At 37.1% G+C, this 27,332-nt stretch overlaps 1 protein-coding gene and 1 pseudogene across 1 annotated transcript; one reads left to right on the top strand and one right to left on the bottom strand.

Annotated features, from left to right (window-relative positions):
• Positions 1-783: 783 nt before the first annotated feature.
• On the top strand, positions 784-23,304 carry CCDC110 (coiled-coil domain containing 110). The gene is made up of 7 exons (XM_078445292.2): positions 784-894; positions 1,225-1,329; positions 18,368-18,423; positions 18,688-18,753; positions 19,953-20,063; positions 20,807-22,922; positions 23,231-23,304. The coding sequence occupies exons 1-7, from the start codon at positions 885-887 to the stop codon at positions 23,278-23,280; spliced, it is 2,514 nt and encodes an 837-aa protein (XP_078301418.1). The 5' UTR covers positions 784-884; the 3' UTR covers positions 23,281-23,304.
• On the bottom strand, positions 5,235-6,088 carry LOC132691555 (ubiquitin-ribosomal protein eS31 fusion protein pseudogene; annotated as a pseudogene).
• Positions 23,305-27,332: the final 4,028 nt, after the last annotated feature.

The raw sequence follows: 27,332 nt of genomic DNA on the forward strand, positions 1-27,332 counted from the left end.
ACAATAAATTATTATATCATAACTTTAAATTCCTTATTGTGACTTAAAATTTGAATTTTCCATTACTTTATATTCTATCTGGAACGGTTGCTATTGCAAAATAAATAATATATATTCATTTAAAGCTTTTACTTAAAGAGCGCCATTTTCTGTTCTGCATAAAGTATTGACTGCGGCCACACCAACCAGTCCTTGGTTGAACGAGCTCCAGTTTCCAACACAATATCCATCTTTTGCAAATGGTTTGCCCAGGTGCACAGGAAATTAGCCTGATTTGACATATGGAGATCAGTGCCTCTGCATCAGCTTTAATGTGTACATTTTCATACATCTCATTGTTATTTTAAGATTATTACTGGAAATCGGGGTCTTCTTTTAACCATAGCAAACAAAATTCCTTTCACAATATTGGTTTTGGATCGATCAAACCCCCAAACATTGAAACTACTCTGGCGGAGGGGTCGAAAAAACGAGGAATGAAGCAAAATAAACAATGAAACCAGGAAACGAAAAACAAAGTTCCTAGGTGTTTGCCTGTCTCCAAGCACTCCCCTTTGTCCACAGCTTTGGTCCAAAAGGTGCAGTCTTCGGTCAGACTATGATCAAGATCAAGTTCTGGTCAGCGGAGAAGCCGGGAGAAAAATGCCCCAGTGAGACTGGCCCCAGGCCTGAGCGCACAGCAAACCCCAACTGTCCCCGGCGCGCTGGTGGCGGGATGAGCATCACAGCTCCCAGACTCCCGACCCCAGCTCGCACTTCCGCCCCGCACCCCCACCCACGTGCGTGCCCCGCAGCCGGGTTACCAGGCAACGGGCTGCCCCTGCGCGAAGCTACTGGGGCGGAATGCAGGGGGGAAGGCAGTTGGGAGAACTTGAGCAGCAGAAATGAGTCCGGGTAAGAGTCCCAGAGGAGGGGCCGTGGGAAGTGGACGGGCAGTGGAGGGTGCCCGGACCCCTTCACCCCCAAGGCTGGTCCCGGAGTGCCGACTTCCTGACTAGCAGCACACCCCTGCTGTCCCCCCCCCCCCCCCCCCGGGGACTGAAGCACCGCCTCCATCCCCACGCCCAGCCTTTGCTTCCAGCTGCTGCGCCACCAAGTCCCGCCGCGCTGCGTGGCCCCGGCGCGCCCTCCCGTGGCCTCTAAGGGCGTCCGCGTCCGGAATCGTACGGTTGGCCTCCCTGCTCCCAAAGAAACTAAAAGCCACCTATTACGGTTCTGTTACAGAAAAGCATCCGGAGGAAGAGGATGAAGTTGAGTGCGTTCTCCTCTCAGCGTCCAAGATCCTAAATTCCTCTGACCGGATAAAGGAAAGTGGTGGCAGTGAAACAGGTGAAATCTCCAAGGCCAAGGAGTCATTGGGGAACATTATTAGAGAACATCCACCGGCAATAATGTTTCTGCCTCTTACTACAGGCAAAGGGTACCCTTGTCTAAACCCACTGGCCCAAGAGGTGCACTGCCAGGACATAGGTACTTCCAGTAACTATTATTAAAGTACTAGGTAACACAGCACACCTACTTTGTGCCAGATGGTGTTCCAAGCACTTAAGTATATTCATTTAATCATCACAACAACCCTATAAAGTAAGTACTACCATTATCCACATTTTACAAGTGAGGAAACTGAGGCACAGAGATTAAATAACTCCCCAAGGTCACACGGCAGCAAATGAAAAAACCAGTAAGTATTCAGCAGAATGGTGCCAGAGTCCAGGCCTTCACCATCATATTATACTATACTGCTTCTCTAAATATCAAATAAGAATGATATTTTGGACAGATGCTAAACAGATATATATTTTATTTTCTTTTTTTTTTTAATTTTTTTTTTCAACGTTTTTTATTTATTTTTGGGACAGAGAGAGAGCATGAACGGGGGAGGGTCAGAGAGAGAGGGAGACACAGAATCGGAAACAGGCTCCAGGCTCCGAGCCATCAGCCCAGAGCCTGACGCGGGGCTCGAACTCACAGACCGCGAGATCGTGACCTGGCTGAAGTCGGACGCTTAACCGACTGCGCCACCCAGGCGCCCCAAAACAGATATATATTTTAACAAAAGGAACTTTTTACAGTAAATATGTGTGGACCACAGGATATTGTATAGGGAAGATATTTGAAATAACCAAAGAGCTATAATTCAAGCTCCACATAAACCATGAATAAGATGTAAATACCCAACTAGGGGCATCATACTGAGAATACTGATGTTGGACTCCCACTTCCTTGAGAGAAGCCCAAGGAGCCTACACACCTCTTGCAGGAGGCTGGTGGTCAGTGTGACATGCCAGGGAAGGAGCAGAGCACTCTGAGTAGAAGGCGGTATCTAGAATGATGGGCCAAGTTAGGACCCCCGGTTGCCTAAAACCCACATGTGACATAGGGGTGATCCGGACACAGAAGTGACATGAGGTCAGGACAGGATTTCTGCATCTTCATAAATCCAGGACCATCCCAAACACCTTGTCAAGCAAGGTCCCTGAAAGAAAAGCTAGAGCAGCCACATGTCACCAGACCAAAGACACCTGGATGCCCAGGGACCACCAGTGTAAACATCTCAATGGAGGCCAGCAGGACAGTGCAATGACCTGCCAGCTGTCCACTCTTCTGTGCCCCAGCATCCCTGAGGATATTCAGGCATCCTTGTGCAATCAGGAAACATGAACAGGGAGAAAGAGTCTTCACAGAGTGTTTAGAGGTTGCATCAGCTCAATATTTACCTCAAAAAGAGCATTTAAGGTGAGAAGAAACTGAGGTAATCTAATTTGGCAAGCTCGTGTGTTATCTAACATGAGTGAGATTTAGGACTCTGGGGAAAGATCCCAGCATAATAGAAAATGAAGTTACAGGCAAAATAGTACATACACTTATTTAAGAGATACAGTTTATCTTGCGAAAGCATAGGTGCTCTAAGTGCAGGGTCTAGCAAGGGCAGGTTTTCAGTAACATAGATTCTAAGTCAAGGGCTGCCTTAGATCGATGGCAAAATTAGGAGGTATGACTTTGTTCCCTCCCTTTTTCTGTTCTATCTACACCTTATTGTTACCGTGTGATCCATTCCCTGAGTACTAACCAACAGAATATTGACCCATTTGCATAATGCTGAGTTACAAGAAGCTGTGTAATATTTCTTAGATCTCTTTAATTTTAACAGAATAAGTGGTTAGCCTGTGTAACCTTTGATTTATTGGAATGGATATGTGAAGGATATACTTTAAACTTCAAGATATCCAGTGTGTTGTTTTTAGCACCCCTGTTCTACCTAAGTCTTCATTCACTCATCCATTCATTCATTCATCCATCTAACAAATATTTTTAAGCAAGTGCTGTCCTAGGTGCTGAGGATCCAATAGTGAACAAAATATGCAAAATCCCATGAAGCTTACTTTCTGATGGGAGGAACAAAGGAGACTGTGTGTAAGATGGGAGTAAATCCCATGGAGAAAAGTAAGGCACAGAGGGAACAGGGGAGTATGTGGACTGTCAGAGGTGAGTGAGAAGTGTGCATTTTAAATAGGGTGGTAGGAGACCTCACTGGGCAGGTCACATCTGAGCAAAGACCTGAAGGAGGTAAAAAGTAACCAGTGCAGTTTTCTAGGGAAAGAGCAGTCAAGACAGAGAGAATAGCAACTGTCCAGGCCCTGAGGTAGGAAGATGCCTTGCATGTCTGAGGAACAGCTGGTGTTGGTGGGAGCAGAATGAATAAGGGGGAGGGGCAGAGAGGGATCAGAAAGGAAACTGGGGAGGAGGGCACTGTAGTTCTGCATAAGGATCTGGGGGTTATTCTGCACAAAATGGGAAACATTAGAGAATGTGGAGTGCCCATTTCTCCCCTCCATTGCATTTGGAAGTTTTAAGCCTATCAAATCATCATCATGTTGTTACTAACCTCGTCTCTGTAGTAGTGATTAGAGTAAATACTTCTTGAGCATTTAGTATGCGCCATGCATCCTGCAAAGGACTTTACCTACCAACTAGATGCTAACTAGGTTTATCCCTCATAGCAAGTGTGTCGCAAAGCCAGGATTCAAGCACAGACAACCTGACTCTGTAGCTCCCGTGACAGTGCCTCATGCAGACAGTGTCACACCTCATTAAGGCTTTGTAAAACAGTTGCTTCTGGGAATGAATTTGAATTGTCATAGCAAAACCTCATATTTGAACCTGAGAATTACAAAGCTTTGACTACAGAGTATCTAACATCCTATATTACAGCATTACTATGCTGCATTGTAAAAACTCATTTGTTCTCCTTGGTCTGTTAACTGCAAGTATGCACTTAATACAGGCATATCTCAGAGATATTGTGGGTTTGGTTCCAGACCATTGCAATAAAGAGAATATCACAATAAAGTAAGACAAATGAAAAAAATAAGATAAAAAAAATAAAGTGAGTCAAATGAATTTTTTGGTTTCCCAGTGCTTATAAAAGTTATGTTCATATTACTGTAGTCTTTTAAGTGTATATGAGCATCATGTGTAAAAAACCAATGTACATACCCTAATTTAAAAATATTTTATTGGGGCACCTGGGTAGCTCAGTTGGTAGGCATGTCAGACTCTTGATTTTGGCTCAGGTCATGATCCTAGGGTTGTGGAATCGAGCCCTGTGTTGGGCTTCTGCACTGAGCATGGAGCCTGCTTAGGATTCTCTCTTTCTCCTTCTGTGCCTCTCTACTGTTCATATATATATATATATATATATATATATATATATATATATGTATGTATATATATATACACACACACACACACACACATATATATATATATATACACACACACATATATATATATATACATACACACACAAACACACACACATATATATGGCTAAAAATGCTAAACAAGTTATATTTCATTTATATATATATATATATATATATATATATATATATATATATGAAAATGAATACCGAAGTTGGACTTTATATATAAAGGGTGTGTGTGTGTGTGTGTGTGTGTGTGTATAAGGGTTTTTTTTGTTTTTCACTTCTGACACTAAATATATATATATATATATATATATGTGTATGTATATATATATATGTGTATATATATGTATATATACACATATATATGTGTATATATATGTATATATGTAAAAATGCTAAAGCGAGTTATAGTCACAGATTACAAATCGCCATAACAAATATACTAATAGCAAAGACTTTTGAAATACAGTGAGAATTACCCAACTGACACAGAAGCACAAAGTAAGTGATGCTGTTGGAAAATGGTACCAATAGACTTGCTCGACACAGAGTTGCCACAAACGTTTGTGAAGCACAATAAATCGAGGGGTGCCTGTATGTTGAATATGACATAATCCTCTGTAGATTTCAGAATAAATTCCCCATGTCTCTAATCGCCTCAAAAGCCATCTCACTGATAACTATCTTTTCTTTTTTCTTTTTTTTTAGTTCATGTCTTTTATTAACCCATATACAATTACTTGTCTTTGGGTTTGTTGAAGCAGTAGGTCAGACATTTGCCATAATGTCTGTCAAAGTGGCTGGCTATAAAAACCTCAGCACCACATTCATCAGAAGGGCACTCCAACGAAGGCGACTGATTTTGCCATTCTCATCCACCTTATAGTATTTCAGGACAGCCAGTTTAACCTTCTTTCTCTTGTGCTTACTCTTCTTGAGAGTGGTGAAAGACGTCTCCTTCCTTTTCTTAGCACCACCACAAAGTCTCAACAAGATGAAGTGGACTCCTTTTGAATGTTGTAGTCAGACAAAGTACGTCCATCTTCCAGTTGCTTGCCAGCAAAGATCAAACTGTGCTGATCAGGAGGAATTTCTTCCTTATCCTGAATCTTGGCTTTCATACTTTCTATTGTATCCGAGGGTTCGACCTCAACACTGAGGGTCTTTCCTGTAAGGGTTTTCACAAAATTTTGCATCTTGGTTCCACCGCAGATGGCAGATCAGAAAGGAAAGCTACGCACCAGCCCACAGGGTTTTCTTGTTTTTCACTTCTGACACTAAATATGGGACAGCTAGAGAATTTAATTCAATATAATATGATTACTATTTCTTACATTCCCAATAGAGTATAAGCTTCTTCAGGGCTGGGACCATATCTTCCACTCAGTCTACATACCGCTCAATATTTCATGTTTAGCAAGGACTTAATAAATGATGACCTGTCATTGTGTGTCCTCTACAGTTCTTCTTTGGTAATTTCCCTTCCAATTCTGGAATCACATAACTCTATGCAGTTAGGTATTGCTGAATTCTAAGATTAGTTTTCCTTTGGAAATAAGTAGTAACCAAAGTCTCTGAAACTCGTTTTAAAAACAAAAACTTATTTTAATAGCCTTTAAAAATTGATAGGGGCCCCTGGGTGGCCCAGTCGGTTAAGCATCCAACTTCAGCTCAGGTCATGATCTCACAGTCCGTGAGTTTCAGCCCCATGTCAGGCTCTGGGCTGACAGCTCAGAGCCTGGAGCCTGCTTCAGATTCTATGTCTCTCCCTCTCTCTCTCTCTCTACCCCTGCCCTGCTCACACTCTCTCTCTCCTGAAAATAAACGTTAAAAAAAAAAATAAATAAAATTTGATAAATCCAACTCTCTGCCTATTCTCTATCTTCACTGAATCATCTGAACATTGCAGGGGAAAACCACTCACTTCTTAGTTGTAACATGGATCTCAGTGCTATTTAGAAAACTACTTCCCCAGAAAATGCTTTTTCAAACCTTCTCCAAGATAACTATTTCACTCTTGTTTCCTTAATCTCCAAAACCTCTCACCACTACCTCTCAACTCATTAACATAATCTCACACTACATGAAAATGGAAGCAATCAGACCCAAACTCCCTTCTTTCCTGCTCAAATTTTGCTAACCTACCTGCTTCTCTGTACCCATATTATCTGCTGTCCCTCATTTTTTTTTCAAGTTTTTATTTAAACTCGTTTAACATACAGTGTAGTATTAGTTTCAGCTGTACAATATAATTATTCAACACTTCCATACATCACCCAGTGCTCATCACACAGAGTTGCCACAAACGTAATCTCTATCACCTATTTAACCCATCCTCCTCCCCTCTCCCTTTTGGTAACCATCAGTTTGTTCTCTATAGTTAAGAGTCTCTTTCTGGATTTGCCTCTCTGTCTTTGTTTTTTCCTCTTTGATCCTTTGTTTTGTTTCTTAAGTTCCACATATGAGTGACATCATACGGTATTGGTCTTTCTTGGACTTATTTCACTTAGCATAGTTTCTAGCTCCATCCATGTCTTTGCAAATGGTAATATTTCATTCTTTTTTATGGCTAATATTCTATTGTATATGTATACAACACTTTTCTTCATCCATTCATCAATCAATGGACACCTGGGCTGTTTCCATAATTTGGCTATCGTAGATAATACTGCTATAAACATCAGGGTGTATGTACCCCTTAGAATTAGGATTTCTGTATTCTAGGTAAATACCTAGTAGTGCGATTGCTGGATCTTGGGTAGATCCTAACCTTTTGAGGAAACTCCATACTGTTTTCCGGAGTGGCTGCACCAGTTTGCATTCCCACCAACAGTGCAAGATTGTTTCCCTTTCTCCACATCCTCACCAACACCTGTTGTTTCTTGTGTTGTTGATTTTAGCCTTTCTGACAGCTGTGAGGTGATATCTCACTGTAGCTTTGATTTGCATTTCCCTGATGAAAATGCAATGATGATGTTGAACATCTTTTCATGTTTTTATTGGCCACCTGGATGTCTTTGAGAAAATGTCTATTCGTGTTAATTGACCATTTTTAATTGGATTACTTAATTTCTGGGTGTTGAATTTGTAAGTTCTTTATATATTTTGGATACTAGCTCTTTATCAGATATATAAATATCTGAGATTTGTAAATATCTTCTCCCATTCTGTAGGCTGCCTTTTAGTTTTGTTAATGGTTTCCTTTGTTGTGCAGAAGCTTTTAATTTTGATGTAGTCCAACAGCTTATTTTTTAGTTTCTCTTGCCTCAGGAGACATATCTAGAAAGAAGTTGCTATGGCTGATGTCAAAGAAGTTACTGCCTGTGTTCTTTTCTAGGATTTTTATGGTTTCAGGTCTCACATGTAGATCATTAATCCATTTTATTTTTGTGTATGGTGTAAGAAAGTGGTCCAGTTTCATTCTTTTGTGTGTTGCTGTCCACTTTTCCCAACACCATTTGTTGAAGAGACTATCTGTTTCCCATTGGCTATTCTTTTCTGCTCTGTTGAACATTAATTGACCATATAATTGTGGGTTTGTTTCTGGATTTGCTATTCTGTTCTATTGATATATGTGTCTATTTTTGTGTCAGTACCATACTGTTTTCATTACTACAGTTTTGTAATATAGCTTGAAGTCAGGAATTGTGATGCCTCCAGCTTTGCTTTTCTCTAACAAGTTTGCTTTAGCTATTCAGGGTCCTTTGTGCTTCCACACAAATTTTAAGATTGTTTATTCTAGTTCTGTGAAAAATGCTTTTGGTAGTTTAATAGGGATTGCAGTAACTGTGTAGATTGCTTTGGGTAATATAGACATTTTAACAATATTTGTTCTTCCAATCCATGAGCATGGATGTCTTTCCATTTCTTTGTGTCATCTTCAATGTCTTTCATTAATGTTTTGTAGTTTTCAGAGTACAGGTCTCTCACCTCTTCAGTTAAGTTTATTCCTAGGTATCTTATTATTTTTGGTGCAATTGTAAATGAGATTAATTCCTTAATTTCTCTTTCTGCTGCTTCATTATTGCTGCATGTAAATGCAACAGATTTCTGTGCATTGATTTTATATCCTACAACTCCACTGAATTCATTGATCAGTTCTAGCAGTTTTTTGGTGGATTCGTTCAGGTTTTCTATATATAGTATCATGTCATCTGCAAATACTGAAAGTTTAACTTCTTCCTTACCCATCTGGATGCGTTTTGTTTTCTGATTGCTGTGGCTGGATTTCCATTACTATAATGAATAAAAGTGGTGAGAGTGGACCTCCTTGTCTTGTTCCTGACCATAGGGGAAAAGCTTTCAGTTTTCCCCCATTTTGGATGATATTTGCTGTGGGTTTTCATACATGGACTTTATTATGTTGAGGTGTGTTCCCTCTAAACCTACTTTATTGAGAGTTTTTACCATGATTGGCTGTTGTACTTTGCCTGCATCTATTGAAATAATCATATGGTTCTTATCCTTTTATTAATGTGATATTTCACATTGATTGTGAATAGTATACCACCCTTGCAAGCCAGCAAGAAATTCCACATGATCATGATGAATGATGTTTTTAATGTATTGTTGGATTTGGTTTGCTAGTATTTTGTGGAGAATTTTTGCATATATGTTCATCAGGGGTATTGGCCTGTAGCTCTCTTTTTCGTGTGGTCTTTATCTTGTTTTGCTATCAGGATAATGCTGGCCTCATAGAATGAATTTGAAAGTTTTCCTTCCTTTTATATTTTTTGGAATATTTGAGAATAGGTATTAACTCTTCTTTAAATGTTTGGCGGAATTCACCTGTGAAGCCATCTGGTCCTGGAGTTTTGTCTGCTGAGAGTTTTTTGATTACTGATTCCATTTCTTTGCTGGTTATCAGTTCAAGTTTTCTATTTCTTCCTGTTTCAATTTTGATACTTTATGTCTCTTAGGAATTTATCCATTTTTTTCTAGGTTGTCCAATTTATTGGCATATAGTTTTTCATAATATTCTCTTGTAATTGTTTGTATTTCTGTGGTGTTGGTTGTTATTTCTCCTCTTTCATTTGTGATTTTATTTATTTGGGTCCTTTCTCTTTTCTTTTTGATAAGTCTTGCTAGAGGTTTATCGATTGTATTGATTTTTTCAAAGAACCATCTTCTGGTTTTGTTGATTTTTTTTTCTTTTTAGTTTCTATATCATTTATTTCTGCTCTAATCTTTATTATTTCCTTCCTTTAAATGGCTTTAGGCTTTGTTTGTTATCCTTTTTCTAGCTCCTTTAGGAGTAAGATTAGGTTATTTATTTGAGATTTTTCTTACTTCTTGAGGTAAGTCTGTATTGCTATAAACTTCCCACTTAGCACTGCTTTTGCTGCATCCCAAAGGTTTGGGGCCGTTGTGTTTTCATTTTCATATGTTTCCATGTATTTTTTTTTAAATTTCTTCTTTGATTTCCTGGTTGACTCATTCATTGTTTAGTAGCATGTTGTTTAACCTCCATGTGTTTGTGGTCTCTCCACAAATTTTTTCTTGTGGTTGACTTCTAGTTTCATAGTGTTGTGGTCAGAAAAGGTGCATAGTATCATTTCAGTCTTTTTGTATTTGTTAAGACTTGTTTGTGATCTATTCCAGAGAATGTTCCATGTGCACTTGAAAAAAATGTGTATTCTGCTGTTTTAGGATGGAGTATTCTGAATATATCTGTTAAGGCCATCTGGTCCAGTGTTCCTTGTTGATTTTCTGTTTAGATAATCTGTCCATTGATATAAGGAGGATGTAAAGTACCCTACTATTATTATCAATTAGTTAATTAGTTCCTTTATATGCCTTATTGCTTTTGTTATTGTTTTGTTGTTATTGTTTTATATATTTGGGTGCTTTCATATTGGGTGCATAAATATTTACAATGATTGTATCTTCCTGTTGGATTGTCCACTTCATTGTTATATAATGCCCTTCTTTGTATCTTATTACAGTCTTTGTTTTAGAGTCTACTTTGTATAAAGTATCAGTATTGCTACTCCAGCTTTCTTTTGACGTCCATGATAATGATATGATAAATGTTTCTCCATCCCCTCACTTTCAATCTGCAGGTGTTTTTAGATCTAAAATGAGTCTCTTGCAGGCAGTATATAAGTGAGTCTTGTATTTCTATCCATTCTGACACCCTGCGTCTTTTGACTAGAGCCTTTAGTCCATTTACAGTCCAAGTAATTACTGATAGATATGTTTATATTGCCATTTTACTTGTTTTGTGGTTGTTTCTGGAGATTTTCTTAATCCTTTCTTGTCTTTTTTTCATGGTTTGTTGATTTTCTTTAGTGACATATTTACATTTCTTTCTCTTTATTCTTTGAATGTTTATAAGTGCTTGTTGATATATACTTACCATTAGGCTTGTATATAAACTTTTCTGTAAATAGCAGTCTAAATTAAGTTGATGGTCATTCAAGTTGGAACCCATTCTTTTTTCCTCTCCTCCCCACATTTTAGTTATACATTATTATATTTTATATCCTTTGGTGTGAGTTCCTTGACTGATTTTTACAGAAATATTCATTTTTACCACTTTTGTGTTTTCTACCTTTATACTGTCACTTTTGGTCTCTCCTTTCCACTGGAAGAGTCCCCTTTAATATTTCTTGCAGGGATGATTTAGGGGTCATGAATTCCTTTGGTTTTTGTTTGTCTGGGGAACTCTTTATCTTTCCTATTCTGGATGATAGCTTTGCTGGATAGAGTATTCTTGGCTGCAGACTTTTCCCATTTATCTCTTTGAATATATCATGCCACTCCTTTCTCATTTGCAAAGTTTCTGTTGAAAAATCTCCCTCTAGCCTTTTGGGTTTTACCTTGTAAGTTAAGGACTTCTTTGTCTTGCTGCTTTTAAGATTTTTTATCACTGTATTTTGCAAATTTAATTACAATATGTCTTGGCCTGCTTTCTGTTGATTTTGATGGGAGTTCTCTGTGCCTCCTGGATCTGGATATCATTTCCTTCCCCAAATTAGGGAAGTTTTTAGCTATTATTTCTTCAAGTAAATGTTCTGCCCCCTTTGCTTGCTCTTCTTCTGGGACTCCTATAACATGAATGTTATTACATTTGATGGAGTCACTGTGTTTCCTAAGTCTATTCTCATTTTGCACAATTCTTTTTTCTCTCTTTTGTTCAGCTTTCCGTTACTCTAAGTCATTAATTAATTTCTCTACTTCTTCCAGCCTACTGTTCATTGCATCAAAGTTTTTCTAATCTTGTTTATTGGACTCTTCATTTGATTATTTTTTAATCCTTTTGTCTCTGTGGTAAGGATCTCACTGATATCTTCTATTCTTCTCTCAAGCCCAGAGAGTATCCTTATGATCATTGCTTTAAATTCTCAATCAGGCATGTTACTTACATCTGTTTCACTTAGATCTCTGGCCTTGGCCTTATCTTGTTCTTTCGTTTGGGACAAATCCTCCATCTTTGCATTTTATCTAAGGCTCTTGCCTTCTCTGTGTTAGAAAAACCAGTTATGTCTCCTGCTTCTGAAAGTAATGGCCTTAAGAGGTCATGTAGTGCCCAAGGCCTGGCACTTCGGGGAATGTCTCTGGTGTGATGCATACACTCTGCTCTTGCATTCTGGCTTCTCTATCCTTCAGGCCAGTCATCTGCAGAGGCTCTCCTTGCATGCTGTGGGCAGTGTTTGGTCCCTGGCCTGAATGTGGTGAGTTTTAGCTCACAGATGTGCTCTGGTCTGCTTCTGAAATGAGACCTGTCACCACCTCCACCAGAACTGAGACCCTGCAAAACTCTCTGTATTGAGACATGGTGTGGACAGGGTTTTGCACTAATCTTCTCAGGGAGGGACCTGCCGCACTGGAACTGAGGCAAGCATGTTTGAGAATGGAAGTTCCACTGAAGTGCAGAGGGGGTGGTACTTGGTGTAAGCAAGTTAGGCAGCTAGTGTCTGCACTGCACTGCTTCTTGCAGGTTATTCTGTGTTTATGCTGAAGGGTAGGAGGGGATGGAAATGGCACTGGCCAGCTCCTTTGTTCCTGGAGAGGTGTCTGTGAATGATGCCCCTCAGGGATGTGCTCTGAGAAGAGCAAATAACCCCACTGTGTGCCCCACACGCTCTTCAGATTGCTATTTCCACATTGTCCCCTGGTTGTTTGTCTGCCTGTTCTCTAGATGCAGCACAGTGCTCTATCCCAACCAAGCCTACTGATCTTTAAAACTCCAGGCTTTAAACCCCACTGGTTGCAAGAACTCATGGAATTCAGCCCCTCTCACTTTCTAAGCCATTGGCTTTGAGGAAACATTCTCCTTATGAATTCCCCTGTGTGTTCCTCTCCCTTCTTTTTTAGCAACCATGTCTCCTTCACTTGTATAGCAGCCATGATCTGTTTCTCCCCTAAACCACATTTCCACACTTCCTGTCATCTTCAATGTGGCCTCTTCTCTCCCTTTAGTTAAGGAGATTTTTCTGTCAGTCTTTAAGTTGATTTTTGGGGTAGTTAGGATGATATGATAATTATCTAGTTGTGTTTGTGGGACAGGGTGAGCCTAGGGTCCTCCTACTCTTCCATCTTCCTGCTCCTGTTCTTGCTGTCCCCAGTTTCGATGGAAGAATTACCCCTGCTCAAAGCTCATTTCCTCTTTATCAAAGCTCTCCTGGAATTCTCAAGTACTCAGATTCTGCAATTAGCCTCCCTCATCCTTCAGAATTACTCTTCTCCCTTTCTACTACATGATTCCAGCAGCAAGCAGGCATGTTAAAATCTCCCATGGTTAAAAAATTCTTGACCTTCACATCACTTCTAACATGCATACACCCTATTCCACTAGGCACTCTATTTCTTTCCACAGTAAAATTCAAAAACAGCTGCCTATATTCAATGCCCACAAACCTTTACATTCCATTCTCTCTAGCCACTTCATTTGGGCATTTGTGCCTGTCACTGCACAGAAACTTCCCTTGTCTAGGCCAGTAGTGACACCTGTATTTTCCAATAGTGTTCATAACAATTCCCCTGAATCAGAGACAGGAATATCCCACTGCCTGTGGATGTCCACTTTGATGTCTAATAGAAAACTTAATTTTATGTATAAAAATTTTCCCTAAAAAATCTTCCTACTCTATTCTTTTCCATTTTAGTAAATAACACCATCATTCATCATCCATCATCCATCTGTTCTCACCAAAAACCCAGGAGTCATCCTTTCTTCCTCTCTTCTGGCTACATTTAATACCCCAGCAATGCTGCTGGTTTTATACCCAGAATCTATTCTAAATCAACCTATTTTTCTCCATCTTCCCCTCTGCCATTCTAGTCTAAGATACCTTTGTTTCTCACTTGGATTACTGCAGTAGCTCTGCAATTGCCACCTTATAACCCATTATCATGCAGCAGAGTGACCTATAAATGTTTCTTTTCAGATCAAATCATTCTTCTGATTGAAACCTTTCAAAGTTTCCCATTTCACTTAAAATAAAAGCAAAACCACTCGGGTTGGCCCACAAGTTCCTACATAATCTATTCCTGTCTCCCCCTCTCACCTCTAATCATACCGGGCTTCTATCTGCTCATTAAGCTGAGGCCATATTGACTTTATTTCTGTTCTGCAAACACAGATAAACATATTCTGCTTCAGGATCTTTCCATGTCCTCTGCTCTGAATCTATTCCTATAGATATTCACATGGATGGCCTTTTCTTATCATATGGGAATCCCAGCTAAAAACTCATGTGACCAGATAGGTCTCTGCTAAGCACTCTCTCCACTGCTGTCCCATCCTCCCTGTCACATTAGCCTATCCTCTTTGCGTTATTTATCCCTATTTGTAAGTATCTTGTTTCCTTTTTTCTTTCTTTTTTTTTTTTCCTGTTCATTCTCCAGAATGGAAGCACCATGACCACAGGAGCCTTGGTTGTCTTATTCATTGCTGTGTCCTTAGTATTTACCTACAACAGAATACCACACATTGGACACTCAATACTTGAATGAATGATGTTGAAGGAATGAATCACTAAATGTGAAACAAAAAAGCTAAATCACTAACTCATAAAAATTATTCTAGACTTTCACATAGAGATTTTAGAGCCAAGGAAGATCCCAGACCTCCTTTCCCCAGCACCAAATGAAAAGATCAGTAACAACAACAAAATAGAAAACCAGCAAAAACTTCACCAGCAGCACCTGAAGAAGGAAATTGGAAAACAGAGGCCAAAGATAAAAACAGAAGATGCTGGCAAGGCAAAGTACAGACTACCTTCTAACACTGCTTCTGACTTTTATAATAAAACAAGTCAAATCCTGAAAATATTCATTAATGCCTCTCCCACTCCAAATGTGGATACAAAAAGAGGAAATACCTGTGTCTTCCTTTCTGCTGATTGGGGTTTGGATGGGTACAGAGGAGCAGCTGGAAAGATAGATGAGTAAACCTGGACACTGATCAACAGGGCTTACTTTGCTCTCATGAAAGAAGTTATGAGTAGGGCTGCCACTAGCTCAGGGGGTGCCTCTGTGTGGACTAGAGAAAGGTATAACCAAACTCTAGGTATATGCAAACCCAAATAGGGTACTGGTTAGCTGACTGTAGTGGAACATGGGACACATTTCAGCCCACATATATCTTCTGGCCAGGAGCTCTTGTGTAGTGAACAACCTGTATGGTCTTGTGTGGCAGTCCTAGTTCCAGGACTCTGTACTGAATTAAGGAAATAATCCCAATCAAGAGAATATCTCCTTAGGGTAATAGGATATATCTCCTATAGATTTCTAAGTAGTCTCAGAGAATAACAACAACAAAACAGCAAAGATCACATCCTCCAGCAAAGGCTTCACACAGCTCCAAATGATCTCTCGTACCCCAGACCTCATCACCTAATTTTTAGGCTACAGAAAATGGGTAGGAAAACACACTGGCCCTAAAACTGTATCTCAGAGGAATAGACCATTGGACTCTGGGAAGGATGTTAAGAGAAAACATCTATATTATGTCAAAGAAAACAAATTCTGAGCAGAGTTGCTCAGGTTACACTGACCTACATGAAAAGAAGCAACCTGGTAACTGCAATCATACTGTGGTCAAAAAAGAAGGAAGAGATGGAGGGAAGCAAATATATGTAGAACCACTATATGAATCCCACATTCTTTCTTTAAAAACTTATATTTGTTATATCCCTTCAGTAAGTCTCTAAATTTATTTTGACCCAGTATTTCTTACTTGGCTTTAGCAAAAGAAATCCTGTACTTTGCCTTGAATTTGCAAGTCCTCCTAACTGAAACAAAGGAAATCTATGCGGAAAAGGGAGGCTGGCCCTACTGATGCAGAAAGGAGATGGAATTTTGGACAGTAAATCCATCAAGAATAAAGTTGAAGGCTGAAAATATTTACGATAATAATGTCCTATCTTTGTGTTTAGCTCTGTGGAAATCATAGTCACATAGCAAAATGTAAAACATCATAAAACATCACAGCGTGAAAATAATATAATGAGCAAATATCATGAAAAGTAGGGAGTAAATGTGAGAGCAAGCATAATGCTAATTTCCTCATCATTTACTTCCTTTCTTGGCAGGGAGTAACTCAATACTGAATACAATAGAAATGAATGTTATTTAAAAAATAAAAATTCCAATCTCTTAGTCCTTCTTGTGATATATATCCATTAGCTCAGAGGGATCTCATAGGAAATAATCTTTCATGTAGTCAAAAAAAAATTTGAATACTAGTGATAACTTCAACTATTTGCAGTTTTCTTTATTCTCTGAATCATAAATGCAATACCATTTATCAAAGTAAAATGTATAATATCCCACTGTTCTAAAATCATTTCTTTTTTCCTGCATATATGCATAGACAGCTGACTGAAGGGAGGGTACCTAAAATTCATAACAGTTAATTCTGGGCAATGGGATTCTAGGTAATATATGCTTTTTGATTTGAATTTTTATCTATTTGAGGTCATGAGAAGCTGTCCTTGAGTCTGAAAAAATTGGGGGTGCCTTGCTGCATTAGTCTGACCTCATCTGAGTTTGGTGTTTTTTTTTTTAATGTCTCTGAGATAAATATTTCAGACTACCATTTTATTCCTAGTAAGATGCAAAGTTCAGCAATATCCAGAGGACTCGCTGTCCTTCTCTGCCTTCTGATGAAGATGGGAGTCTTTAATTGGCCAAATGGCTCCAGGCTCTGAACCAGAGTTGCTCTCTCAGTGATGAGGGCCAGATGGCAGATAAGAGGGGTGCCTATACTTTGCAACCAGCTCCTATGACATCTGGTAGACTGTCATTTGAAGGAGAGATGTGCTGACCTCTTTTAAAACCTTCTCTTAGGGCAGAAATTGTCATCCTAGAGGAGCATTCTATCATAACTCTCACTTCATTTGGGACACTGAATATTTTTAAAAGTGTTTAATAAAAATTTACAAAGCAAGCTAAAAGCCTATTTGGATAAAGAAGGATGTATGTCAGGAAATCTGCAGTTTATAGTCTCCTGTTACAGATCTATAATCTATTTTCTAGGAAGGTATACATAGATCTTTATAGTATCTTGCTTAAAGGCATGACAAAAATTATGCTTTGTTAATCCAATTTGTCTTCCATGGTAAGGAGGAAAAACATCACATGGCCATTTCACAGACAGAGACCTATACAGTACTTTGTGAAAGGTCTCCCATAACAGGATCATTAGTTGTTTTTGGTGTTTTTTTTTTAATGCAGCTTACCTTGCAGAAACAAAAATATTTGTTTTTGAGAGTTCCAAGTTTGGCATTACACGTTAATGGCCTATTATAAAAGTAAAACCATGGGAATGCAAGCTGGTGCAGCCACTCTGGAAAACAGTATGGAGGTTTCTCAAAAAATTAAAAATAGAACTACCCTACAACCCAGCAACTGCACTACTAGGCATTTATCCACGGGATACAGGTGTGCTGTTTCGAAGGGACACATGCACCCCCATGTTTATAGCAGCACTATCGACAATAGCCAAAGTATGGAAAGAGCCCAAATGTCCATCGATGGATGAATGGATAAAGAAGATGTGGTGTGTATATATATATATACATACACACATACACAATGGAGTATTACTTGGCAATCAAAAATAATGAAATCTTGCCATTTACAACTACATGGATGGAACTGGAGGGTATTATGCTAAGTGAAATTAGTCAAAGAAAGACAAAAATCATATGACTTCACTCATGAAGACTTTAAGAGACAAAAAAGATGAACATAAGGGAAGGGAAACAAAAATAATATAAAAACAGGGAAGGGGACAAACAGAAGAGACTCATAAATATGGAGAACAAACAGAGGGTTACTGGAGGGGTTGTGGGAGGGGGGATGGGCTAAATGGGTAAGGGGAATTAAGGAATCTACTCCTGAAATCACTGTTTCACTATATGCTAACTAATTTGGATGTAAATTTTTAAAAATTAAATAAATAAATAAATAAATACAAAAAGACAATAAAACCACGATTTATAACCTCCAGAAGGCATTTTAAGTCAAGCAAAAATTATTTGACTTTATTAAGTGACTAACATTGGGTTCTTCCTAAGGTGAACATCAAACTTCTCATTATCTCTGTCTCACTATCCAAGAAAGTTAGGAGGCTATTTTGCATCACAATTGTTTTAAAAAAACTTAAGAATTAGATCACATGGTTTTTCAATTTTGCTTTTTAGAATATGGCTGCATATCGGAATCAGAAAACCAAATCCAACCACAATCAGCATTGAAAGTAAGTTCATTTTCATTTCATCTTATTTTCTCCAAATACCTATGTAAAGGCTGATCTTTTTCAGAACAAATATTTCCTAAATGCACATGGGTCTTCCACAAAAATCTCCATGAAAATGGATTGGAGAATTGGCAAGAATGACTAAGAATGTGAGTCCTCTGACCCTCATGTGATCCTTTCTGGAAATAGGCAACTTTGGGGGATACATATAAAAAGAAATAATAACAGTTTCAACTGATCAATTTCATACCATGTTTGTTATAGGCCCTTCAGCATCAACTGGAATCATTTCAGGCTCTCCGAATACAGACTTTGCAGAATGTTAGCATGGTATGTTTCTTTTAATCTCTATATGGGAAATAGCCAAACTTAAGATACCACTCCACATTTGTAAGCTAATGATCATTATCCAACTGATTAGTTTTTGTTAGAATATAATAAAAGGTTACAAATATTCCAGGCTCAAAATTTGTTTGAGGGGAACTATTTCTGTTACAGTTGAATTTGGGCCAACTATAGTCAAAAAGGAATAGTACTCGCCGATTTTTTAAAAACATATATGTTTAAAGTGCTACCTATATACAGTCTACAAATAGGAACTCTCATTATAAGTGATGTGAAATCTAACTCAAACTGACTTAGGGAAAAAGTGTACTTGATTAGCACACATAACTGAAGAGCCTGGGAACAGTTCACCTGAGGATGGCTTAATCCATATGATAAGGACTTCTGTCATAAGGAACAACGCTCCTTATTTTGGTTCTGCTTTCCACTGTAATGGATTTTCAGACTTCATATGGTAGCAAAAGAGCTGCTAGAAGTTCCAGGCTTTTATCCTTCCAGATTCCAGTTGGAGAAGAGATGATGCTTTTCTCTCTTAACAGTTTTTCCTAAGGTTCTTGGCCTGACTTGGCTGCCCCAGATTGGGTCATATGCAATGCCTGAGCCAATCCCTGTTCAAAGGGAGGCAGTGTTCTGACTGGTTAGCTCTCGGTCACATGCAGCTGGAAGTGGGATCACCAAAGGCTCGTGGGACTTTATCCAGAACAAATAAGGGACAGTATTTACAGAGGATAGGGTATGGATACTGGTGGTGCTTAACACAACACATATTCACTAAAGACCTAATATAAACTTCATCCTAATATTCTTGTACTAAAAGCAACTGCAAGGAAATGGAAAGAGAAGATAAACTCCTCCTGAGTGACAGAATGGATTCTATTCTGATGACAGAGATCAAAAGTCTCTGCTTTATTCAACAATGTAAAACTCAAGCATCCAAAATTACTTGAATATTGTTCATAAAATTTTATTGCTTTACTAAATTTTTTCTGTTTATCATATAATAAAGGTATAATTTTCTTAAAAATCCCTGTAATAACAGAGATTATAATAAATTACATTATATGAATGAAAAGAATTTTTATGTGCAGGAAATTTAAAGGTATCATAATATCTATTATTGCTATACATTCATAAGTTTCTAAATCTGAAATAAAATTCTAACATTATCAATTTATCTTTTAAAGGTACAGTCTGAAATCAGTGAAATCTTGAACAAAAGTATTATTGAAGTAGAAAACCCACAATTTAACTCAGAAAAAAATCTAGTATTCGGAACACGCCTTGAAAAAGCTTTGGTATGTTATTCTGTTCAAAACTACTTCTCTATTTAGGTACTTCAAAAATGTTACTACAACCAGTTTATCTTCCCCTTTACATTCTTACCTTCTTCGTGGGGCAAAAGGACTTTGTGGGGCAGAGGAATACCTAAAAGATTCCCAAGTAAACTGAAATACAAGGCAAGTTTTTTTAGCCTTTCTATCCACTTAGGAATTGTTCTACTTTTAGTAGGATTGACCTAGACCTGAGGTGAATTCCCTAGAAACAAGCTGGAACGAGAGTCACTCTGTCTACGCTGATTAGAACTCGCATTTCTAGAATAGTCACAGCCCTAGAATCATCCAAAATAGGAAATGCAAAGGTTGACCAACAGCCCAGAAGTGGAAATATTCATTTCCCTTAAACTACCTACTGCATTTGACCTATTGCTTCTATCTTCCCCATCAATCTATGATGGCCTCTTGAAGGATTCTAAATTTCTATTTCTGAAATTGAGGGGTTTGGCCCATGTATGTCACCCTCTGAGGAAATAAGCACAATTTCTAAGCAAATTGTGAAGACCAGAGTTACAGATCTCAAAATAACTGTTGTTAGATTTTTCTAGAGAAAATTAATCACATTTGTTAGGTTTCTTTGCTGTAGAAATGGATAAAATGTTCATTTTGGTTATAAAAGCAAATCCTCCACAAAATATTTTCTTGATTTGCTGGTCATGTGGCAAATGATAATACATTTACAGTGTGCTTTTTATTGTCACTAGCCTATAGAGAATCAAGAAGAAATCCTTTCTATGGAGAAAATTCATCCTTTTGAGGAGTCTAACGCTATTCATTCAATGGAAGAAAAATTCAGCGGTGATAGTGTTAACAGTCTCTCTCAAGGTATAGATATGACATCCCAGATAAATTTCAAGGACGTATTAACTCTGAGAACTTCAACAGACAATTCACCTTCAAACATAATTATGAATCCTTCAGAAAATTCTGACATGTTGAAAAATTATAGTAATCTTTATAATTTTCTACCTAATGTACCTCAAAATGTGATGTCTCAAGCTGATACAGTAATTCTGGATAAATCCAAAATTACTGAGCCTTTTCTCAAGCACAGATTTTCTGAAAACTTAGATGATATCTGCCATTCTATCAAACAAATGAAGGAAGAGCTACAAAAGTCACATGACAGAGAACTGGCACTTACAAATGAACTTCAAACTTTAAAAACTGAAAGAAATGTTCCAAGCAATGGTAAATATGAACTGTCTTCAATTCACAAAGAAAAAAATAATTTTATTAAGGAAGAAAATATAGAAAGTAACTTAAATGAAGATATGAAATCAAAGAGAATTTCTGAATTAGAGGCATTAGTAAACAAATTACTCCCACTCAGGGAAACAGTGTCAAAATTCCATGTGAATTTTTGCAGGAAATGTAAAAAATTATCTAAGAGTGAAATACACAGGGGAAAGAGAAATGAGAAAAACAGTAAAGAAATTCCTATCACTGGCAAGACTATTACAGATTTAAAATTCCATTCCAGAGCTCTAAGACATACACTACCATTCTCTGACTCAACAAAATATGAAATAAAAGACAAAGAAATGCAACCGTTAGTAATAAAACAAGGGCCAATAATATTTGAAAATGAGAAAACATCCAAAGTCAATTCTGTTACTGAGCAGTGTGTTGCAAAAATTCAGTACTTACAGAATTACCTAAAAGAGTCTGTGCAGATACAAAAAAAGGTAACAGAACTGGAGAATAAAAATCTAACCCTTAAGACCAAAATAAAACCTCTTGTCTTTACCACACAATCTCTAATACAGAAAATCGAAATATATGAAAAGCAACTTAAGAATTTGGTTGAAGAAAAGAACACTATTCAGTCGAAGTTAATTAAAAAAGAAGAAGATGGTAAAGAATGTCTTAAAGAATTGAAAAAAATAATTGGTAAATATAATATTCTCATAGGACAAAATAAAACTCTAGAGGAAAACAACAATCAACTTTCTTTGGAGAAGCAACAAATGATAGAAACATTAGATCAACTAAAAAGCAAGGAACACAAAATTCAAAATGATATGGCCACGGTCAATAATGAAAATAATCGTATGAGTATAGAAATGGAATCAATGAAAACAAATATTCTATTGATACAAGAAGAAAAGGAAATGCTAGAGAAAAAGACATACCAGCTTTTAAAGGAAAGAAGCTCGCTTGAAAATGAACTGAAGGAAAACCAACTAGAGATAATGCAGCTAAAAGAGAAGGAAATATTGGCAAAAACTGAACAAGAGACACTTTTTCAAATAATAGAAACAGTTAAAAATGAAAAACTTAATCTCGAAAAAACATTACAAGAATCTATTGCTGCTAGACAAATGATGGAAAGAGAAATTGAGAATATTCAAAAATACCAATCTACTGCAGAAGAGAATTTTCTGATAGAAATTAAAAATGCAAAATCAGAAGCAAGTATTTATAAGAACAGTTTGTCAGAAATGGGCAATGAATGTGAAATGTTATCAAAAATGGTAATGGAAATTAAAACAGATAATCAGATTCTAAAAGAAGAACTAAAAAAACATAGCCAAGAAAATATAAAATTTGAGAATAGCATCAGTAGACTTGCAGAAGACAAAATACTTTTAGAAAACTATGTAAGAAGTATAGAAAATGAAAGGGATACCTTGGAATTTGAGATGCGGAATCTTCAAAGAGAATATTTAAATCTAAGTGAAAAAATCTGTAGTCAACAGAGTGACCTATCAAAAATGGGTTATATTTCAAGAAGAGAGAAACTCCATTTTGAAAAGTATGATATTTATGAAGACATTTCTGGCCCTAGGAGTAGGCCTTTGGCTCCTGATTTGAAAGGTATGTAATATTGTGGTGGATTAGTAGAGACGTGTATAAGATTTTTTTCACCTACTGGGCACTAGCCAGAGTTCAGTAATAAGAAGGAAACTTTTAAGATAAATACAATTTAGTCTTATAAGATGTGTATCCAATTTATTATACAGTGGAATTTAGGAATTTTGCTCTTTTGGTAAAAGTCATGTTGTTATTTTACTTATATTATTTCTATACATTGTATATGCACAAAGCAGGGAGCAAGATTTTTTATTTTGTTTTCTGAAGTATACTTGGCACTCCCACCTTAAAAAATTCTTTTTTTTCCCCAGGAAATCCAAGTCAAGTGTATCAATTGCTTCCATCCAAGATATGTAAATAAATTTCTAAAATGATTGTTTCAAAATCCTTTGTCCAGTCCTTTTTTCCACAAAATTGCTATAAATTCACTTTTATATAGGTTCATAATTACCTTGTAATTGATTAGGGTAATTTTTAATTAGAAACTGGAATTAGGTATATATTTTTATATTGTCAAGAACTGTGAACAGCCTCAAGATTTTACTGAACTTGTAAGCTAATGTTAGTCTGACACAGTTTCATGGGTTCCAGTGGAAGACATGAAAGTCCTGTGTCAGAGATAAAGGACAGTTTGTTACAGCAATAGCAGTAGCCAGAACACCAGCACTTTCGCATCGATTCTCCAAGCCCCAATCCCTATAGGCAACATGAAAAGGGTCACACAGCAGTAGAGGAGAGAACTCTGAGTTTCGGGAAACCAAATCTTTCATGAGTGTCGTAAGCATGTCTGCCCTTTGCTCTTGATGGAAACATTACCTTTATTATACAGGAAAATTAGCATACCTGCCCTTGCTCCAGAAGACACTATCTTTAGCTTCCAAGGCTGATTACGATACAAATACACTTCTTGAATTTTGTCAAATGCTTTTTCTGCACTTACTGAAGAGATCACGTGTATTTTTTTCCTCCCTTTAAGCTGTAACTATGGCAATTACATCAGTTAATTTTGAAACACTACACCAATCTTGCATTCCTGGGATAAACTCCACAAGTTATGTATATCCTTTTAATATATACTCCTTGATTCAATTCGATAATATTTTGTTAAGAATTTCTCCCTCTATATTCAGAAGAATATTAGTCTCTGTTATTTTCTTTAACGTCTACTTGGTTTTGGTATCAGGAAAATCTGGCTTTATAAAATGTGTTGGGAAATGTTCCCTCCTCCTCCATTTTCTAAAAGGATTAGTATAGGATTGGTTATTGATATTATTTTTCCTTAAGTACATAATAGAATTCACCAAAGAGTCTGGAGTATTCTAAATGGGAAGGTTTTACATTAAAAAATCAACTTCACTAGTGGATATAGAACTATTGAGATTTTCTATCTCTTCTTTAGTCATTTTGGATCATTTGTATGTTCATTTGTACATTTCATACACATTCTCAGATGCATCGGCATATGTTCGTCAAAATACTCTGTATTGCTTTTTAATGTCCAGAGGACCTACAGTAATTGTCCCATTTTAAATTCCTGACATGGTAACTTAGGGATACTCCTTTTTTCTTGGAAGTTTTTCTAGAGTTCAATTGATTTTATTGCTTTTGTCAAAAATCAGCTTTTTGTTTTATCTTCCTCTATTAACTTTGCTATTTTTAATCCAATGATTTCTGTTCTTGTTTTTGGAATTTCCTTCTGTATTCTTGGGCTCAATTTGCTCTTTCCCTAATTTCTTAAAGTGAAAGATGTCATTGGTTTGGAAAATTTATTTTTCTCTACTATATACATTTAAAGCTACAACTTTCACTGCAACCACTGCATTAGCTGCATCACACAAATTTTAATATGTTTTCAATTTCATTCAATTCAAAATATTTTCTCTTTCCCTTATGATTTATTCTTTGACCTAATGGAATATTTAGAAGTGAGCTGCTAAACTTCCAACTCTGGAGATTTTCAGGTATTTTCTGTTATTGACTCTTAATTTAATTCCATTGTGATCAAAGAATATGTTCAGTACAATTTATCTTTTTAAGTTTATTGAAACTTATTTTACTGACAAGAATATGGTTTATATTAGTTACTGTTTCACATTAACTTGAAAAGAATGTATATTCTGCTGTTGTTAGGTGGAATGTTCTATAAATGTCCACCAAGGAAAAGTGGTTGACAGTGTTGATCAAATCTTCTGTATTCTTACTGATCTTCTACTTGTTCTAACAATTACTATGGAAAAGTAGAGAAGTAGGTCTGTCCATTCTCTTACTTTTTCTTTCATATGTTTTAAAGCTCTTTCATGTGTACAGTTTCAGGACTATCATGTCCTGTCAGTGAGTTAATCCTTTTATTATGAAGTGAGCCCATTCATCCCTGGTGATTCTCCTCATTCTAATGGCTTTGACTGATGTTAATAGAGCCCTCCAGTTGTCTTTAGTGTTTGCATAGTATGTATTTTTGCATGTTTTTACTTTTATATTTGCAATGCTGAAATCAGTAGTAGAAATTTTTCATAGTCAAATCATAAATATATACCATGAAAACCCAATGACTGAATCCTAAAAAATCAAACATAATGAGGATGGTTTCAGGCCAAGATTATGACATAGGAAGACAAAACAACAACAACCACAACAAAATGCAGTTTAAAAGAGCAACTAGCATATAAAAGAGACAATTCTAGAACTCTGCAAAACTATGGAGGAGCTGGGGGAATGCTTTCCAGGTCATAGGGAGTGGAGAATGGCAGGTTTATGTTCCCGCTCCACCTCAAAAACACAGATGAGGGGTGCCTGGGTGGCTCAGTCAGTTAAGCGTCCGACTTTGGATCAGGTCATGATCTCATGGTTCATGAGTTTGAGCCCCACATCAGGCTCTGTGTAGACAGCTCAGAGCCTTGAGCTTGCTTCAGATTCTGTATCTCTGTCTCTCTCTGCCCCTCTCCCACTTGTGTGCGCTCTCTCACTCTCTCAAAGATAAATGAAAAACATTAAAAAAAAAAAAAAAGAACAGTATAGAGAGCCTAGAAATAAACCACAATTAGTCAATCTATGACAAAGGAGGCAAGAATACAAAATAGGGGAAAAGACAGTCTCTTCAATAAACAGTGCTGGGAAAACTAGACAGCTACATGTGAAAGAATGAAATTGGACCACTTTCTAACACCATACACAAAAATAAACTCAAAATGGACTAAAGGCCTAAATGTGAGACCTGAAACCATAAAAATCCTAGAAGAGAATACAAGCAGTAATTTCTCTGACATCGGAAGCAGCAACATTTTTCTAGATATGTTTCCTAACGCACAGAAAGCAAAAACAAAAATAAACTCCTGGAACTATATCAAAATAAAAAGCTTTTCACAGAAAAGGAAACCATCAGTAAAACAAAAAAGCAACCAACCTACTGAATGGGAGAAGATATTAATGATATGTCTGATAAGCAGTTAACATCCAAAATATATAAAGAGCTTATATACCTAAACACCAAAAATAAAAACAAACAAAAAACCCCAAACAACATGATTTAAAAAATGGACAGAGGACCTGAATAGTTATTCTTCCAAAGACATACAGATGGTCAACAGACACATGAAAAGAAGTTCAACATCACTGATCATGAGGGAAATTCAAATCAAAACCACAATGAGATATCACCCCATACCTGAAGGAATGGCTAAAATCAAAAAGGTAAGAAATAACAGTGTTGGCAAGAATGTGGAGAAAAAAGAACTCTTGTACACTGTCGGAGGCAACGTCAACTGGTACAGCCACTGTGGAAAATAGTATGGAGGTTCCTCAAAAATTTAAAAATAGAAACAGCACATGATCCAATAATTCCACTACTGGGTATTTACCCAAAGAAAATAAAAACATTAATTTGAAAAGATATATGCACTCATATACTTACTGCAGCTCTAATTACAATAGCCAACAAATGGAAGCAACCTAAGAATCCACTGATAGATGAATGTGATAACACAGATGGACCTAGAGGATATTATGCTAACTCAAATATATATATGTCAAACTGAGAAAGACAAATACTATATGATTTCACTGATATGTGGAATCAAAAGAAAAATGAGTAAACCAAAAAAAAGCAGAATCAGACCTATAAACAGAGAACTGATGGTTGCAAGAAGGGAGGGGAGTAGAGAGGAAAGGCAAAATGGGTGAAGGGGAATGGGAGATAGACGTTTCCAGTTATGGAATAAGTCACAGGAATGAAAGGTACACCAAATATAGTCAATGATATTATAATAGCATTGTATGGTGACAGATAGTGGTGGTGAACATACCATAATGTTTAAACTTGTCAAATCACTACACTGTACACCTGAAACTAATGTAACATTGCGTGTCAAATACACTCAAATAAAAAAACTAATTTAAAAAAGTATTGATGCACATAAA

This window comes from Panthera onca, chromosome B1 (assembly GCF_046562875.1).
Source record: "Panthera onca isolate mPanOnc1 chromosome B1, mPanOnc1 haplotype 2, whole genome shotgun sequence".
In the NCBI taxonomy this organism is placed as follows: Eukaryota; Metazoa; Chordata; class Mammalia; order Carnivora; family Felidae; genus Panthera; species Panthera onca.

Excerpts from the sequence above, each read along its gene's own strand:
- CCDC110 (XM_078445292.2), top strand. Across the intron at positions 18,424-18,687 it reads AACCACAATCAGCATTGAAA|GCCCTTCAGCATCAACTGGA; the intron begins GTAAGTTCATTT and ends TGTTTGTTATAG. Across the intron at positions 20,064-20,806 it reads CACGCCTTGAAAAAGCTTTG|CCTATAGAGAATCAAGAAGA; the intron begins GTATGTTATTCT and ends TATTGTCACTAG.